This window comes from Lacerta agilis, chromosome 5, assembly GCF_009819535.1.
Source record: "Lacerta agilis isolate rLacAgi1 chromosome 5, rLacAgi1.pri, whole genome shotgun sequence".
Classification (NCBI taxonomy): Eukaryota; Metazoa; Chordata; class Lepidosauria; order Squamata; family Lacertidae; genus Lacerta; species Lacerta agilis.
In genome coordinates, this window is record NC_046316.1 from 55,886,921 (window position 1) to 55,903,359 (window position 16,439).

Consider the following 16,439-nt stretch of genomic DNA (forward strand, 5'->3'; position numbering starts at 1 on the left):
CTTAGCTATCTCAGCTGGAATGAAGATCGCTTTGGTTCCCTCCTCCTATCATTCTCCAGATATGGGCGGGGGTGGGGTGGGGGATGAGTGGAAAGGCTGCCTTCCCAGGTCATGGATAAATGGATGAGATTGTTTTCTGGGAGTAATCAATAGTTCTCTTTCACATTTGAGTAAAGCTCAGTCAGTCTGCCAGTCAATACCTTATCTGCTGAAACCAAAGGTCACTGCAAAAAGGAAAACTTGACACAGAAAAATAGAATTCAGGTGAAATTCAGCACAAAGAATATGATGCATAATCATAGAAATTTACTATATTTTAAAAAACAACAATTTAGCATCATCTTTGATAAGATAGCTCAATACCAAATGATCACCCTGACGGAGTACAGCAACAGATAACATACTTGTCTCTGATTTACTCAATGTCAGGGACCTTAAGTTCTCTTCAGGTAATGAAGCAGAGGACTCAAACCCAGAAGGGGACTGGCACATAGCACATGCCCCAGAAGTGCTGCTGCCGGATGAACCTACAGGGCCAGCCACCACCCCCCCCCCCCACTGGACAGAGATTGTAGCACTGCGATCCTCAGACCTTGCATTTATTTGGTGGTAAGATGGGATGAAACAAAGCATTGATCAAGTGTACTGCTGCCTCTCCGGAAGTCTGCTTGTTCATCTACAGTCAGTTGTTGCCTTTCTACTGAGCTTCTAAATCATTGAGGGGGGAAATGGCCTGCTTTTTTAAGGCTGCATCCAAAAGGCTAATCAAGGCTCACCAACCTGCTTGTCCTGTTCCTAGAAAGTATGGGTCCAAATGGCTTTCCGCTTGGCCCATGTTTTCTAAGCACAGGTCACAGAGGTTTTCTGTTTGCCTCACTGCTTTCCCTGGGAAAACCCACTCTTTAACGCTGAACCAGAACAAACATTTATCTGCAGAAAACCCAACTGGCATTTGTACCGATTTAGTGGTAAAGATCAGGTTTTCCTGGGGGAATGTAGAAGGAGAAGCAGAAGTCTGGATGAGCCCTCAGCCTGTAATTGTGGGAATCAATCTTACTACCTTTTTGTGCATTAGCACTAGGATGCTGAATTCCCAGTCCTTTGCACCGATTCATGACATTACTGGCCAACAGGAAAGGAAAAAGATAACTGCCACACCCCTTTTATTCTCCTTGCTGAGAAACTATAAATACAATAAGCCTTGCCACCTATGGCAGGTATGGTCAAGTCCTGCTCCGACTGTGAGGTCATTCCTTTTTCTCTGAAGGTCACTTGGTTTCTCTTCTAATAGCACCATCCCATCCCACCTCCTTTGGAAAATTACAAGAAAATTACACTGGCATTAATCAAAACATCTTTAATATTTAATACAAATTCAGAGCTGTACACATGTGTGCAAAGTGAATAGCTGGTTTTCATTTGGACCAGGATGCCAAGGCTGGGGTTTAACTGTTCCCAAAGACCTATACTGTTGGCTTTAGGAGGAGTGTGCTACGTCAGGCCTCAGCGTTCAGAATCCACACAGTCCATAGGGAGCAGCTGCCTGCGGATCACCTTGACTAATCCGTTCAATTAGCAGGCAAGTCAACCAGTCAGCACAAGGCCTATTTCCCAGGTGGCGGCCATGGGACTTTGGGAAAGAGTTCCTCTCTCACAGACTAATTTCTGTGAAATACGCATTTTTACTCTGAGGCATTCTGCTGCTTTCTCCTGGCTGACGATTAGTCACGTGGACAGCCTGTTTTGCCAAAAGTCTCGAAGAGGGGATCTTCCCCAGGAAATGACACGGCAAATGCTAGCTGATTCGCCATGAACGTGACAGGTGCCGCCGGGATTGTTTTTGTTTTTTTTTAAATGAATGACTGTTGACATTTCCAATGGAGCAAAAGAGGATGTGGAACCCTGAGAGCAGCTGGTCCTTCCAGGCTAGAATTTGTCCCTGCATTGTCCAGCCGGCCATTTTTGGATTTGGTGCCCCCCTCCCCCACATGTTTCATTTCTAGGGCTGAGACAATGCACAAAGGGGTGGACCTGAGAGAAGCAGGTGTTCTTAATACAGCATCTGAGCCCCACACCAATCAGCTCCCCTACCCCTGCCAAGGATCAGGATGGGAGGCGGATCTCCAGGATGGGGGAAGCTGACAGAAGGAAAGCACACTGCTCTCTTGGCATCTGTCAGTGGCTAGAGAAAGTGGCGCAGAAGGCCCTTGTACAAAGTCAGCCATTTTGGCAGAACACTGGGTTCTAGTTGTCTTTTGCTGTGTTTTTGCTGTGGGCTAGGCCAACCCCAGTTCTAAATTACTTCCTTTTTCAGGCACTTTGGTTTCCGATAGCTCACGTAGCCTATGGCGAGCAGGCACACCACCAGAATGGAGCAGATGGCCATGAGGGTAATATAGCTAGACTGAGACAGCGGGTGCGTATAGGGTTGCTCCGCAGGGATCATGTTGGTGAGGTTCAGCATGTAGCCCAGAGTCCACCCGGCGTCACTGCTGCCAATCTGAAACAGATACAGAAAGAAGAGGGAAGGTTCACTTTGCAGCAGAAGAGGAGATGTAAAGCACAGAGGAACTCCTAAGGGAAGTGAGGAATGGGGGCAGTGACACATTTATTATGATGAAAATTAAATTTGTATACCACCCTTCATCTGAAGATCCCAGGGCAGTTCACAACAGAAGAATACAAAATACATAAAAAGAACAAAAAGAAACCAATAACCCCCCTCCCACAAAAACAATAGAATGTTAATCAGCCAAACCCCTGGTGAAGAGAAATGTTTTTGCCTGGTGCCTAAAGCTATGTATTGGAGGCGCCAGGCGAACTTCCCAGGGGAAAGCATTGCACAAATGGCGAGCCACCACAGAAAAGGCCTGTTCTTGTGTTGCCACCCTCCGGGCCTCTTGCAGAGGAGGCGCATGAGGAAGGGTCTCAGATGATGTTTGATGAGTCTGGGTTGGTTCATTTGGGGAGAGGCGTCGTTTAGGTATTGCGGGCCTGTATGCAGCTCCCTCTCCATCAATGAGGAAGGGGTGCTTTCCAGCCCTCCCACTCACCACCCCATGCCCTTCCCCATCTCTTGTCTCTGCATGCCAAGGTACCTTCCCCAGGAAGTGGATGCCCTGCCATTTCTCCTTGGTGAAGTTGTATCTCTGGCTGAGCAATGAGAAAATGTAAGTTGCTGAGAAGCAGTATTCACTCAGGTACTTCTCCTTTACTGTAGGAAATTCAGCCTTCACCTGGACAGAGAGAAAGGAAGACAGTTTATTTCCAGGAATCTTCCTTTTCCTGGAAGCAAAGCGCTCCATCTTCCATGACTGAACTGTGTGTTTCTACATGAAGTTCCCTTTCATGTGTCAACAGAAAGAAAGATAAAAAGGGACTTCCGCTTTTGGGTGGGAGGAAGATGGCCGAAAATTCCAACTCTCCCGAGTCTCACGGGGTAATTAGGGGCTGAGATGGGAGTAAATCAGCCTCCCGAAATCTTCCCAGGATCGGTGGGAAGAGCTGCCTCGTCCGCGATGCCCATTAACCCTGTCCCGACCTCTGAGGAGGGAGGGAAAGGGGGGTTTGGACGCATAGCCCCCGAGAGAATTTCGGCTCTCCCTGACGCCACTCTTCCTGCCCTGGGTTCCAGGACTTAAGTGAATAATTCGGTAATGTTTTGGACTTGCTTCAGACAAGAAGGAGAAGAGATATTTTGCTTAAAAATCCAGCCACCGAGAAGATAAGAAGAAAAGAGGACTGTAACATTCTATCGGTATGTGGGAATTGAATGAAGGGGGGGGGAGCCTTGCTTCATGCTATGGAGTTTGGATATTTCTGTGGGCAAAACCCCCCTTGAAGAACGCTCTTAGTATTTACAAGTGAGATTGGAGATAAACTGTGTGGAAAGGAATTTACGACATAATTACACCCCTGGCTGTTTGGTTGCCTCTTTACCTCTGTTAGAGACTTAGCCGACTCTTGGAGTGTCTGGAGTGATTTATGACGCAGATTAATTAGAGGTCGACTGCAGCAGATCGGGCTGTGAAAGTCATAGAGAGTGGAAATGCCATAAACTTTTTAAAATGTACGGACTTATATATGGAAAGGCTCCCACTCTTGGAAAGACTTTGAAGCAGCCAGAATGATTTAAGCCAGTGTTTTTCAACCACTGTTCCGTGGCACACTAGTGTGCCGTGAGATGTTGCCTGGTGTGCCGTGGGAAAAATTGTGTTTATTTGTTTCCTATTCAAGAGAATTACTTTATATATAGTCAATATAGGCACAGAGTTAATTTTTTTAACATTTTCTAATGGTGGTGTGCCTCGTGGTTTTTTTCATGAAACAAGTGTGCCTTTGCCCAAAAAAGGTTGAAAAACACTGATTTAAGCAAGCGCAAAATATGGAATTCATCGAAGTTAAGTTAAGATGGCGACCGTTGAGATGGGACTTTTGGATAAGAACGAGAGGCGCCGCGCCAGGGGGGTGGAAAAGAGTATGGACATAAAATCCACACAGTCAGGATGGATTTTGGTTGTTTTATCTCACTTGTGAAAGCACTCAGTGGCATGAAAAAAAAAATGAAAAGAAGGACAACATCAGAAAAGAGATGGAAGACACCGGACTACGGAAGGCAATGAAATTAAGAGGATGATCGAGATCCTGATTGTCTGAAGCAAGGGAAGTCTTAAAAGAAAAATCTAATAATTCGGCAATTTATTTGGACTTATTTGGACTAATTGGGTTATATGGATTAATTGATATTTATAAATATATGATGTGACTTTTATGATTGGAAAAGTTAATAAAAATGATATGGAAAAAAAGAAAAGAAAGAAAGATAAAAAGATAGGTGTGATTTTGCTTTAATCTTCCGCTTTCCCAGCAAGAAATATTGAGCTTAAAGGGGTTCACAATAATAGCATCAAAAATTAACATACATTGCAATCACTCTCTCGGTATTTGTACAGTCATACCTCAGGTTGCGAACGCTGTGAGTTACTTTTTTTCAGGTTGTGCTCTGCGCGGAATCTGGAAGTACCGGAATGGGTTACTTCCGGGTTTCTGCGCTCGTGCATGCTCAAAAGTGCCAAATTGCGGCAGACGCGGTGCTGCGGGATATGAACGCTGCGAGTTGCAGATGTGCCTCCATCATGGATTACATCCACAACCCGAGCATCCACTGTATATTCTTTGGTGATCACTGGTAGCCGAGTTAGATTGTCTTCCATGAACACGTATATATACTGGCAAAAACAGCTCTTAAATCTAGCAGATATTGTGTTAGGAAAAGTGGGGCTGTGGGGCTTCTCTTCTACAGCCAATTTGATTTTGGATTTGGTGCATCAAGCAGCACTAATGCCAGTAGCAGCTGATGCGGTGGGGAAGAGCTGCCCTCCCAACTCCCCTAGTGCTGCAAATTGCCTAGGCAGGGCTGGGGCAGTGGCAAGGGCAGATCTGCCCAGGAAGGCTACAACAATGCTAGTGTTGGGCGCGTTGCTCCACACCACCAAACCAACCACGACTGATGCCAGTTGGAAGCCACACCTCCTCAGAGTCAGGACTCATATTCCTCCCGGTATGGGAAAATGACATACCTGACTCCAGGGTTTGGAGCAGAAGTTCTTTACTTCTTCTATTACTTGGTCCATAGGCTTTTTTGTCGCATTTAGAAAGTTCATTACATAGTAGAAAGCAGAAAATGCCTGAAGAACGAAAGAAATGAACTCGTTTGCAAGAAATGCAAATGAAATGGAGCCCAGGGCTCTCCCTCCATTGGTCCTCACTAGTCTGGGGAGAGAGATTTGCAGGTAGTTGGCTATGGCTTGTAGACAATGAACTCCCACTTCATCTGATCCGGGGCAAAAGCTAGAAGGCTACAACTCCCCCGACTCTCCATATAGACAGAACACCACGTGGCCTCGCAAACAAAGTCCATTGGGCTGCCACCTGTGCATCTCTCTCACCAAAAATGAAGACATCTTTATTTTGAAAGACTTTTTATGCCTAACATCTAGGCTTATTGCTGCCATTTTATCTTCTACCCTGGTTGATTATAGGTTGTGGCGGTGCGTTAAATGCTCTTTGTTGTTTGCTTGTTGGCTGTACATGTACTTTTATGATTATGTGTATGGTTTCATGATTATGCTGTGTACATTACTTTGGGTATGTTTAGCAAAAGAGATAGCTAATCTCTAGCTCACTAACTAATCAGTTGTTATTATCAGCAGTTCCTTGCTGCATCTCTGGGTTATTTGTGGGGCCTGCCTGGTGTTTTTACATGGGTAGAACGTGTGCTTTTATTTAAAATGCATCTCTGGGTTATTTGTGGGGCATAGGAATTCGTTCATTTTTTTTTCTTCAAAAAATAGTCCGGCTCCCCACAAGGTCTGAGGGACAGTGGACCGGCCCCCTGCTGAAAAAGTTTGCTGACCCCTGCCATAGACACTCCCCATGCTTCATGCCCAACAGGCCTTCTCTCCTGCTGCTCTTGTAGCTGTTCTATATGCCACTAAGTCATCTGTTGCTTTAAGTGGGCACTAATGAAATCTTAAGAAAATTTCATGTTCTTGTATGGTTAAGTGTAGCTCAGCTGGACTTTGCCACCTAGTGGCAGACAGAGGAAGATAACAAATTGGTCCACCTAGCAGAGAAACCAAGCAAGATGTCAGGGGAAGAGTGAAAGAATATGTCTTTCCTTTGCCTCCATGTAATTCCGGTCACATAATGGCTACCAGGCTACTGTTTAAATACAAGCCTACACTAACGGGACAGGCAAATTGCACTCCAAAAGTCCTTCCTCCAAGGTAAAGCCACCGGTTTCTGCCTGGTGGAGAGGGGCAGGTGCTTATATGGACTCACCCCAAAATCCCCAGATACTGGAGGCAAGAAAACACCATTAAATGAGCAGCTGGAGTAAGGACAGTGGACAATATTGAAGATTTTCTCAATGCTTGTCAGGCACATTTCATAATCTCCAGCGCCCTCAATTTGGAGCTGCGAGGAGCAGGGTAGGGTGATGTTTGGAGCTGTGCACGGGCTTTTGCACAGGTTAGAAATATTAAGAGTCCTCTCATATCCTTGGTGGAAGCATGGGTCTCTGATTCTGCTACTCGATGAGTCCTGCAGTGAAAAGAAGAAAAAGGGTGGATGGGCATTTACACACACCGACAACTAGTTATGACACAAGACAACACAAAACCTGGATCTAGGCAGGAATAGGCTCACAGCAAGTAATATCCATATTGTTACTATATTTGCTTTTTGTTTTTGTTTTTTACTTCATTACCACGTAACAAAACAAAAACACCAATGGATGCCAGAAGGAAATATGTCAGGAAAAATAATGAAAAAACATGCATGTAGGTCAGCCACTGGGAACCAATGGACTATGAGCCAGTTTCAGCCAGCAGGGATCCTAATTTGACCTGCAAGGCCATTTTCCTCAAACCACACTCATCTGCCCCACATATGTGATCTCTAGTGTGGGCAGGTAAACTTGTGGCTGCAAAGGAGCAATCAGGATCTTACATGGCATTCCTGATTATCTCTTGGAAACTGAGGCTCTCTAACAGCACTGAGTGGAGCTGACTGCAAACCCCTTTAAAGTTAGAATCATAGAATCATAGAGTTGGAAGAGACCACAAGGGCCATCCAGTCCAACCCCCTGCCAAGCAGGAAACACCATCAAAGCATTCCTGACAGATGGCTGTCAAGCCTCTGCTTAAAGACCTCCAAAGAAGGAGACTCCAAGTTGTCTGTTGGCAGATCCCGTTTGGATTCCACCTAGAGGTGGACATTTATCCTCTGTAGAGAAGCTCTGCAGACAGTTTTTCTAGCCTGCAGAGGAAGAATGTCTGTTTGCAGGTAAACAGGCAAAGTGGGACTGAGCGTCCGCATCAATCTGCTTATTGGTGCTGAGAACAAGGCCCTTTAAACTTGTCACCTGAATTCAGAATGATGCCAATGTGGCCCAAGGAGTATGGGGGAGGTAGGATCTGGCCCAGCAGCTGGACAAGGTTCCCCACTCCAATGTAGGTTGTTAAGTGAAGAAGCTGTAGGTGCAGTGGGACAGGGCTGCTTAGGTAGACAGTGTGAGGTCAGTCTGCTGTTCCTCCCAATGTTCTTGTACAGCTTTGCCACTCTTCTCCACCTGCTCCTGGTTTAGTACTTTTGCAACCAGAATAACCTTCAGATTGATGAAAGCTGGACAGAACAGACTTGTAAGCTGGGCATGCAGCTTAAGAGTCACCCCAAACTTACCAGAACATCTTGGAGCAGCTGAGCCGGAGTGCTTGGTCCTTCCCGTAACACAGAAAGCTGTGCGTATACACAATGTACTGTTTGCCATAGAGATAGAAGTTTGCTGTATCTGCTGGTGACTCCAGTGTCTCCTGGTCTGGTACGAAGGTGATCTGTGTGGAAGCTCCACCAAGATCCAGCGCCCCTATGGTTCCAGTTCTGAAGAAGATGCGGGGCAGGAATTTTGGCCAGATAGACTTGCAAAAAGAGCACACCAGATGGGAGGAGCTGCATGAGCTTGTCAAGGGACAGAAGACCTAGCTTGTGGGAAACGCGGCACAGGATGCAACACAGGAAAATGGAAGCATGGACTCAGGGGAATCAGATGGTTAGAGGTGTGCTAGCACAGGCAAGAAGGGGTTAGGAAGGAATAGACATGTTGGGAGAAACCAAGGATCATTCAAGTATGAGATACAGTATGGGGAAGGGCAACAATAGCTCATTAAATTGCAGGGGGGAATTGGAGACTACTTAACTCAGTATGCTGGCAAAATGTATTTCAGCAAAGAGTCTTTGGCACCTTAAAGACTGAAGCCCATTTCTTCAGGCTTCTTGTCCACAAAAGCATGTGTCACAGTCAATCTGTGCGTCTTTAAAAAGCAGCACAAGAAGATGCTTTGTCATAATTTGCAGCAATGCATTATATTTCCATTTCTTAACAATTGTTTGGAGGTTTGGATGGCACTAGAGTCTTTGTTTTGTTTTGTTTTGTTTTGTTTTGTTTGTTTTGGTTTTGTTTTGTTTACCAGACCCATGAGCCTTTAGGGGCAATCTTTTCAGGGATATGTGCTGCTTGGTGGGCAGGTGCTAGAGTCAAAAGGGGTGGGCTATCCCTTTCCTTCTCTCTATGCCACTTCCATCCTCCCCCTCCTCTGCCATTGACATGAAATGAGGTTGTGGGGCGCATGCAGCCTTGGCCACAGGTTTTGCTGTCCCTGCTGTAAGGAGTCATCATTATTAAAATGGAAGTAAGCACGGCCAAGCTTCAGGAGCAGTGTTTCCTTTCTGACATGGCACATTACCTCTCTGAAGTTGCCCAGCAGGTAATTGATGGTGATCCAGCCATAGGCACCTTCTTCCTCACCAGCGAGGATCCTGGCACCCTGGAAACGGAAGGGGTATGAGCGCAGGGTCTCCTCTACTGCAGAGAGGGACCTTTATAGCAGTGTTCTCATTCTCCAGTCTGCATGTAGAAAAGAGGGAGAGGAGTTACGTTGTGCTGTCTTATTATGTTGTATTTCTATCAATCAGCACTGCCCTGGAACCTCTTTGGCTAAAGAGCAGTTACCAATTTAAAAAACTTAATCTGCCAGCGTCCCCTGCTACTTGAGGGCCAGATGTCTGATTGTTCCATTTCCTTCTTTTGGCTTTTTTAAAGTGCATGTTGGGATGTGGCCAAGAAATGATATAAGATGTGCATGTTTGTGACAATGGATAAAGCAGATGCTTGGATAGGACATCAGATTATGAAGAATGACCTGAGAGGTTTGCAAGGTGCAGATCTTACTTATATCTGGCTTATCTAACATTGCTCAAGGGCAGGCACCTTCAACCCTTTTCTGGCTCCTTCCATACTCCTTCCATGTGATTTTAAAAACAGGAGCAGAAAAAAAAAATGTATCACAGACTTGTAGAGTTGGAAGGGACTCAAAAGTCATCCAGTCGAAGCCCCTGTAATCACATCTAATCATAATCAGAAGCAGCCTTCATTCTATTGCACACATAGCTTCCTGACCAAGAGCATCTGATATACCAGGAGGCTTGCAAAAGTCTCACCTTCATAATCTTATTGCAGCATTAGCACTGGGATTGGGCACAGAATAGCTGTGTGAAGTGAATGATGGCCATTATGGAGATCCTGAATATCCAAAGCTTATGGCAACACCTCTGGGGCATCACAATGTACAACAGTAAGTGAAGGAAATGGAGAGATGATCTCCCTTCCTGCGCTTGCTTTTATAAGTCGGGGGATCCAAGCACACAGAGCAAATTAGGCAAAGGGGAAGCAAACCACTTTGCATCAGTGTGTCCCAGCAGAGATACATGTTCCGGTTTGAACTGTCATCTATATGGACCAAGCTGAGCAAACAACAAGGGTTTGAACGCAGCAATGACATGTTTGTGAAATGCAGACACTGTGCAGTGCCAGTATGTAACTAAATCTTCCAGGGTGAGAGGAAGAAAAGACAAACTGTGCCAAGTTTGAGTATCCCTGTCAACTCCAAAGAAAACTGTCATTTGCCATCTGACCCCTAGCAAACATGATATTTCAAAGAGCAACAGATTGTATCCTTCTTGGTACCTTAGCAGCCGCATGCCAGCTGTTGCCCCCAAGTAAACTGGCGTCTCTGGTTGTTTCTCTTTTGGTACTATCTCCTTTGCCTTATCCATGCAGTGCCTCAGGGGGACACCAACTTCTCCCACATGGTCAGCATATCCTGAGATTCCTGACCTGGGAGAGAAAACGCAGACTTTTGTTAGCCAGTTTTAGTCTGGTGTTAGTTTGGAGTGTGCTGTGTTCTGTCCTCTTCACTCCACTATCATTTCATCGTCCTATTAGCCCAACTTTCCCACTTTCCTTACCATCCACTTCACAGACATGCACCTGCTGCACAACTCCTGTGTCATTCTCCTTCTCTGCCGGCCATTCATATACATACAAGTTAGTGTGAGAAGAACCAGCATCCAGCACAATCCCATACTGCAGAAGAAACAGAACCACAATTTGCTCATGTAAAACTCAGCATATTGGGAAGATGTTATGGAGATGCATTTCTGTTTATGCACTTAATTGTAACTTGTTTCTCCTAGCTACCATAAAAGCCAGGTGTTGTGTGTGTGTGTGTGTGTGGGTTTTTAAGAGCAAACATATCCCTTGTTTTTCCTATCTTTTTCAATCAATGTTGTATTTGCAGATAAATTAGATTCAAGTCATTGCAACCTTAACATTTGCAAATATGGCCTTGACTCAAAACTGGAGCCTTTTATAAACTCTTGAGTGATCTGCCCACATGACTGTGGTTTCAGACACAAGTCCATGTGTGCTGAATGTAGATGCGCAGGCCTAAAATGAGAAGCCATGGTAGGTTTTTAAAGACGCACCTGTCTCTGGACATAGAGACATTGAGAAGGATATTTTACGTGCAGGAATTACTAACAGTGCCACTGATGGTTTTTTGTATTGTGAGTGACTAATAGGAAGGTATTAGACTTGACATGGGAATAGGCCAGGATAAAATTCTGCAGCAAAGATGTTTGGTAGAAAAGATGAATCAACCAGACCATAAAAGCACACAGCAGGGAGGGGGCACGAAGAGTCTGGTATCTTGTAGCTCAAGAGCTCAAGCCAGTGCTTCCTAAACCTTTGAAACCTGGAGCAAAAGGTGTTCGTTATTTCTGGATGAAATTTGAAGCCACTCTTTACTCTTCTATTCTGAAAAAACACATATATCTTTTCGCAGGTCACACATAAGAAGAATGGACCAGGTATCCTTCTTGCAAATGCAGGTTATATTATTCAAAGTTGCTTCCAGGTAACCCACCCTCCTCTTTGCGCCCAGCCAATCAGGACAACAGGTGAAGGAGCATACTTTGTGGCCAATGATGACCTTCTGGGATTGCCCTGTCGCTGTAGAATGGATAGCATAAGAGAATCCTAGTGCATCCTTGCTCCCTCCCTCAAAATGTTGCCACTACCGGTAAACTGGCGGAGAAAGGAAGGGATTATTTCTGTTCCAACATGCACAGGGAGTGGTAGATGCATCCAACATGCTTCATTTTTCACATTAGCCCTTCCCCACGCTGCACTAGTGCAGGGAATCACTGGCCTAAACCATTCACGGTGCTTCCGCAGGAGGCTCTTCCGTGACTTACCTTTCTGTTCTTGGTGGCAGAACTGTTCTGCGTGACAGCCACAGTGATTAAAGCAATTATAACCACCATTAAAAGAAATCCCAAGGCAGCATATTTTGGATGAAACGCTTGCACAGCTTGGCACCTGCAATCGCAGCAAAGTGAAGACGGCATTACAAACCACACAGCATAAGAACGCCTCGTGGATCGGGACAAAGGCCCATCAAGTTCAGCAACCTGTTTTCCTACAGTGGCACCAGATGCCTGCAGGAAGCCAACAAGCAAGCGGCGTATGAGCACCGCAGTCCGCTCCCATTCATGATCCCCACTGCAACTGGGGACTATGAATCGAATCCCATTTTACAGCATGCCTAAGTTGGTGGCCAGCACCACATCTTGTGAGAGAGGATTCTGAAGTCTAACTAGGCACATAAGAAGCATTTCTTTTGTCTTTCCTGAACCCCACCATTCAGCTGCACTGGATGACTCTGGGTTCCAGCATTATTGAGAGTGGAGAAAAACTTATCTCTACCCACTTCCCCCCACCCTTTTATGCATCCCTTTTGGTGGTCCTCCTTGCTCACCATTTTCTTCTAAACTAAGAACCACATTGTAATATTTCTTCATAAGCAAATTGTTCCATCCCCTTGATAATTTTAACCACAATTTCCTGCACTTTCCCCAACCCTTTTGCCAGCTATACCGCAAGGCTGATTGTCACTGCCTGATCTGATGCAGCTACAGAAAAGGAAGCAATCCCACTCCTCTTTGACGCTGGAAGACAGCACGCAAAGCTTGCCAGGAATCAGCTGCCATTCACCCCGCTCTAGTCCAGATGCTAGATCTCTGCCCAGCTGCAGAAGCCTCCCTGGCTCTGCTTTTATTTATGGTCTCTGCGTTTCTGCAGAAGCTATTCCTGGAGTTCTAAAATTCCACAACAAATCAGTTCTGGGCTCTCCACGGGCTCCAGTCTGATTACACTGCTGCCAACAATTTGAAATGGATGCAAATTCCGCCAGAATGCCTTTCAGGGACTGAAGCACTTTCAATGAATGAAGCACTGTCAAGTCATGGGTTTTTGAAAATCCCTAATAAGTTAAATGGTTATGCTTTATTAACTTAACACTTTATTTGTTAACAAGTATACTGCACACTTATTAGAATCTTCCTTTAAGCACAAGCCTAAAGATGGGAAGTGTGATTCTCCTTCTTCCTTTCTCCTGCCAGCAAGTCTGAAGTCAGTGCAGTTGCCCTATTGTACACATGGCAGAGTTAGAGCTTTAATGCAATGAACAGGAGTAGACAATGCGGCACCCTCCACGTTTTGGACTACAACTCCCATAATCTTCAGCCAGTGGGCAATGTATGCTGTCCATAACATCTGAAGGGCACAATATGGCTACCCCTGCAGTAGAACAACTGGTGTATTTAATAAGTACAATTTATTTTAACCCAGTTGCAAAATACTGACTGTTAGAGCATGCTGTTACAACCTTAGATACCAAGCATATTGTTTTGCTAGCTGGCAAAGAGGAAATAAAAGTTGAAAATAGAAACCATCAACAAAAGAGGAAGGTGGTCTTAGTTGGCTTTAAAAGCTTTGGTTACGAGTTTGCTGTCTGATTACGTGGGCTTACCCACACTTCCTCTTCTCCTGCTGCTTCCCCCTGGGAAAACTACTCTTTAGTGCTCATTTGGAGCAGATCTATTGAACATGGAGGCAAAGAAAAGGAAGAGCGGTGAGATGCCTTCCTGAAGATGGATCATCAGCATCAGCATCATCTTTTCATTTGTATACCGCCTTTCTATCTTACAATACTCAAGGTTTACAAGCTGAAGAAACAAAAAATTACGTCTTATAACAATCTAATGCAATACAAAAACGTGATAATAAAACATAGCTTTAAAATAAGCAATCAAAGTAACGTTCAGCAATCATTAGAGTAGTATAGAATAATATATCAGCATATAAAAATTAAACAGAAACCCACTCTTAACAATTACAATAAATAATTTCAAAACTACAATCAATAAAACAACGGCAAGCCGTTGCTTATACTTGGGCTACGCATGCATTTTTGTAAATGAAGCAAGTACTGTACGCCACCATTTTCCCCAGTGCCCTTTCATCCAAAGGAAACTCATAGTGCAAATCTACATCTGTCTACACAGAACAAAGTTCCATTGAATTCAATGGAGCTGACTGCAGATGTATATAGCAGCCTCCTGCAACCAACTGGCCTCCAGATACTTGGGACTGGAGGGCATCTGGAGGGCAGCAGGTTGAAGAAGGCTGTGATATAGGGTTGCAAGCTAATCCTGGTTAGTGCTGTACCTGGAATGCCTCGCTACGCAAAGCAATGGCGAGAGTACAACAATATATAGGTTTCAATATTATCATACAGACAGAAGTCCATTTAGAAAAAAGCTCAAAAAGAACATACATTCATTACCAGGCTGAGAATTGGGAAACTGAAAGGAGTTCTTATTTGTTATTCTAAGTATCAGAGCCACCTCTGTTGGTTCAGAGTATCTGGGTTTTATATTAGCCACAGCTTAGACCCAGCAATATTACAAAGTCAAGACTCAGCATGTGTTAAGTAATAAAAGAAGAGAGAGCCTCTGGGTACGGTTGAAGGGCCTCTTTCCTGCACTGAAAGAGAGTTGGACTTGAGGACCTCTGAGGTGCCTTTATGACAAGGGCCAGCAAGGTTTATGTTGCCTGGGCCGGATCGTCCCGCAGAGATCCTTCCTTGGGCCAGATTGTGCATGCACGATTTTCGGCGCATGCGCAGACACAATTTTCGGCGCCGCGGAAGCAAGTCCCCGCACCATGCTGCACCACTCTAGCAGAGTGCGCAAGCGGGCAACTCAGTTCAGGGGTAGCTTGTGGGCCAGTCAAACGACTTCGTGGGCTGCTTCCGGCCTATGGGCCTTAGGTTGCTGACCCCTGCCTTATAACCATTAACTAACCCACCACATGCCTTGACATAAAGGGCAGGACTTCCAGGTCAGCTCAAGCTAAGTATCTCTCTTTGGAAATCAAGGGTCACAGGGCAGCATTTTGCCAAGGCAGGCAGCATTTGAGGCCCCTGGCTGAGGTGATTTGTAGCAACAAATAAGGCAACTAATCTTAAACCCTTCAAAGGAGAGTACAATGCTTCCCAGTGTCCTCCTTCCACCCACCCCTTTGACACACCCCCACCCTCACTGAGAACAGGGGTGGAATCTATTCTTGTTCTTGGAGCTGCGTGGTGCTGGCTGGGGATGGCAATTAGCATGGTAACGATGCCTCGAAAGGCTGGGAAACTGGATGATTAAATCAGACGAGGACTCCAGAGCAAGGGGAAATCCCAGGGTGGCGGAGAGCCACCTCCTTGGCTGTCCAACAGAATAGGAGGAAACTGGGCATTGGGCCTGTGGGGCGGAGGAGGAGGAGGAAGTGGCTTAAGTGCTGCACTTGCACGTCAACACTCCTGTCTAGCTGCGTCCAGCTGGCTTACTTGAATCAGAGATTCACCAAATTAACTGAGCAGAGAGTCAGGACCCTTCCAAATGTGTGTGGGGTTTGTGTGTGTCTTGTGTCTATTCTGAAACACGTCACTGGTGCAATTATAGTGCATTAGCAGAGGGTTTTTACTGTACCATCCACACATCCTTCTGCTATATTAGTTTTTCTGCTATGCCCCAGTATTAGGCTACAATATTATTGCTGTCTGTGGGGGGCTTGTTCTATAACACGACAAAAGTGGGGTAATAAATCCCTGGAACATTTGTAGTACAAAAATTAAACAGAAACACACAGGACACACAACATTAGAAATAAAGTGGTAGGTCCACCATGAATGTAATTTAGTGAGCAAACTTCCGCATTTGTTCAAAGTAAGTTAGTGCTTACGTTTGCTCTGATGATTTGAAGATAAGCACCTGGATGAATATGAAAATATAACAGAATCACAACAATCCCTTTTAAGATCATACCACGTTGCAACACACTCTCAAGAGTATATATATTCAGTTTCATTTAACAAGCAGTAACATTAACAGAACCGAAGGCAGACTTACAGCTCATTTTGCTCCTTTTACAAACTGTATCAGCAGAGAGATCTCATTACAATCGCACCAAATAAGAACGTGCAGATATCTCACAAAGAAACACAGCAAGCAGGGAACCTCTAGCTATCCTTCCATAAAAGGAAATAAGGTCTCCTGCCTACATGCTTTCCATCTGCGTAGAAAATTAAGCTATACCCATCTGTAAAGAAGGCACTGGGTTTTTTCATGAGTAGTTTTTCAGCTGAAAA

The 16,439-nt window shown here is 45.0% G+C and overlaps 1 protein-coding gene across 1 annotated transcript; it reads right to left on the minus strand.

Annotated features, from left to right (window-relative positions):
* Nucleotides 1-1,342: 1,342 nt before the first annotated feature.
* On the minus strand, nucleotides 1,343-10,732 carry ENTPD1 (ectonucleoside triphosphate diphosphohydrolase 1). Its single transcript, XM_033149934.1, is given in 9 exon segments — nucleotides 1,343-2,500; nucleotides 3,099-3,236; nucleotides 5,580-5,687; nucleotides 6,844-7,104; nucleotides 8,245-8,264; nucleotides 8,267-8,480; nucleotides 9,306-9,434; nucleotides 9,436-9,466; nucleotides 10,586-10,732. Coding segments are annotated over 9 exon segments (1,197 nt in total). The 5' UTR covers nucleotides 10,675-10,732; the 3' UTR covers nucleotides 1,343-2,293.
* Between the last annotated feature and the right edge of the window lie 5,707 nt (nucleotides 10,733-16,439).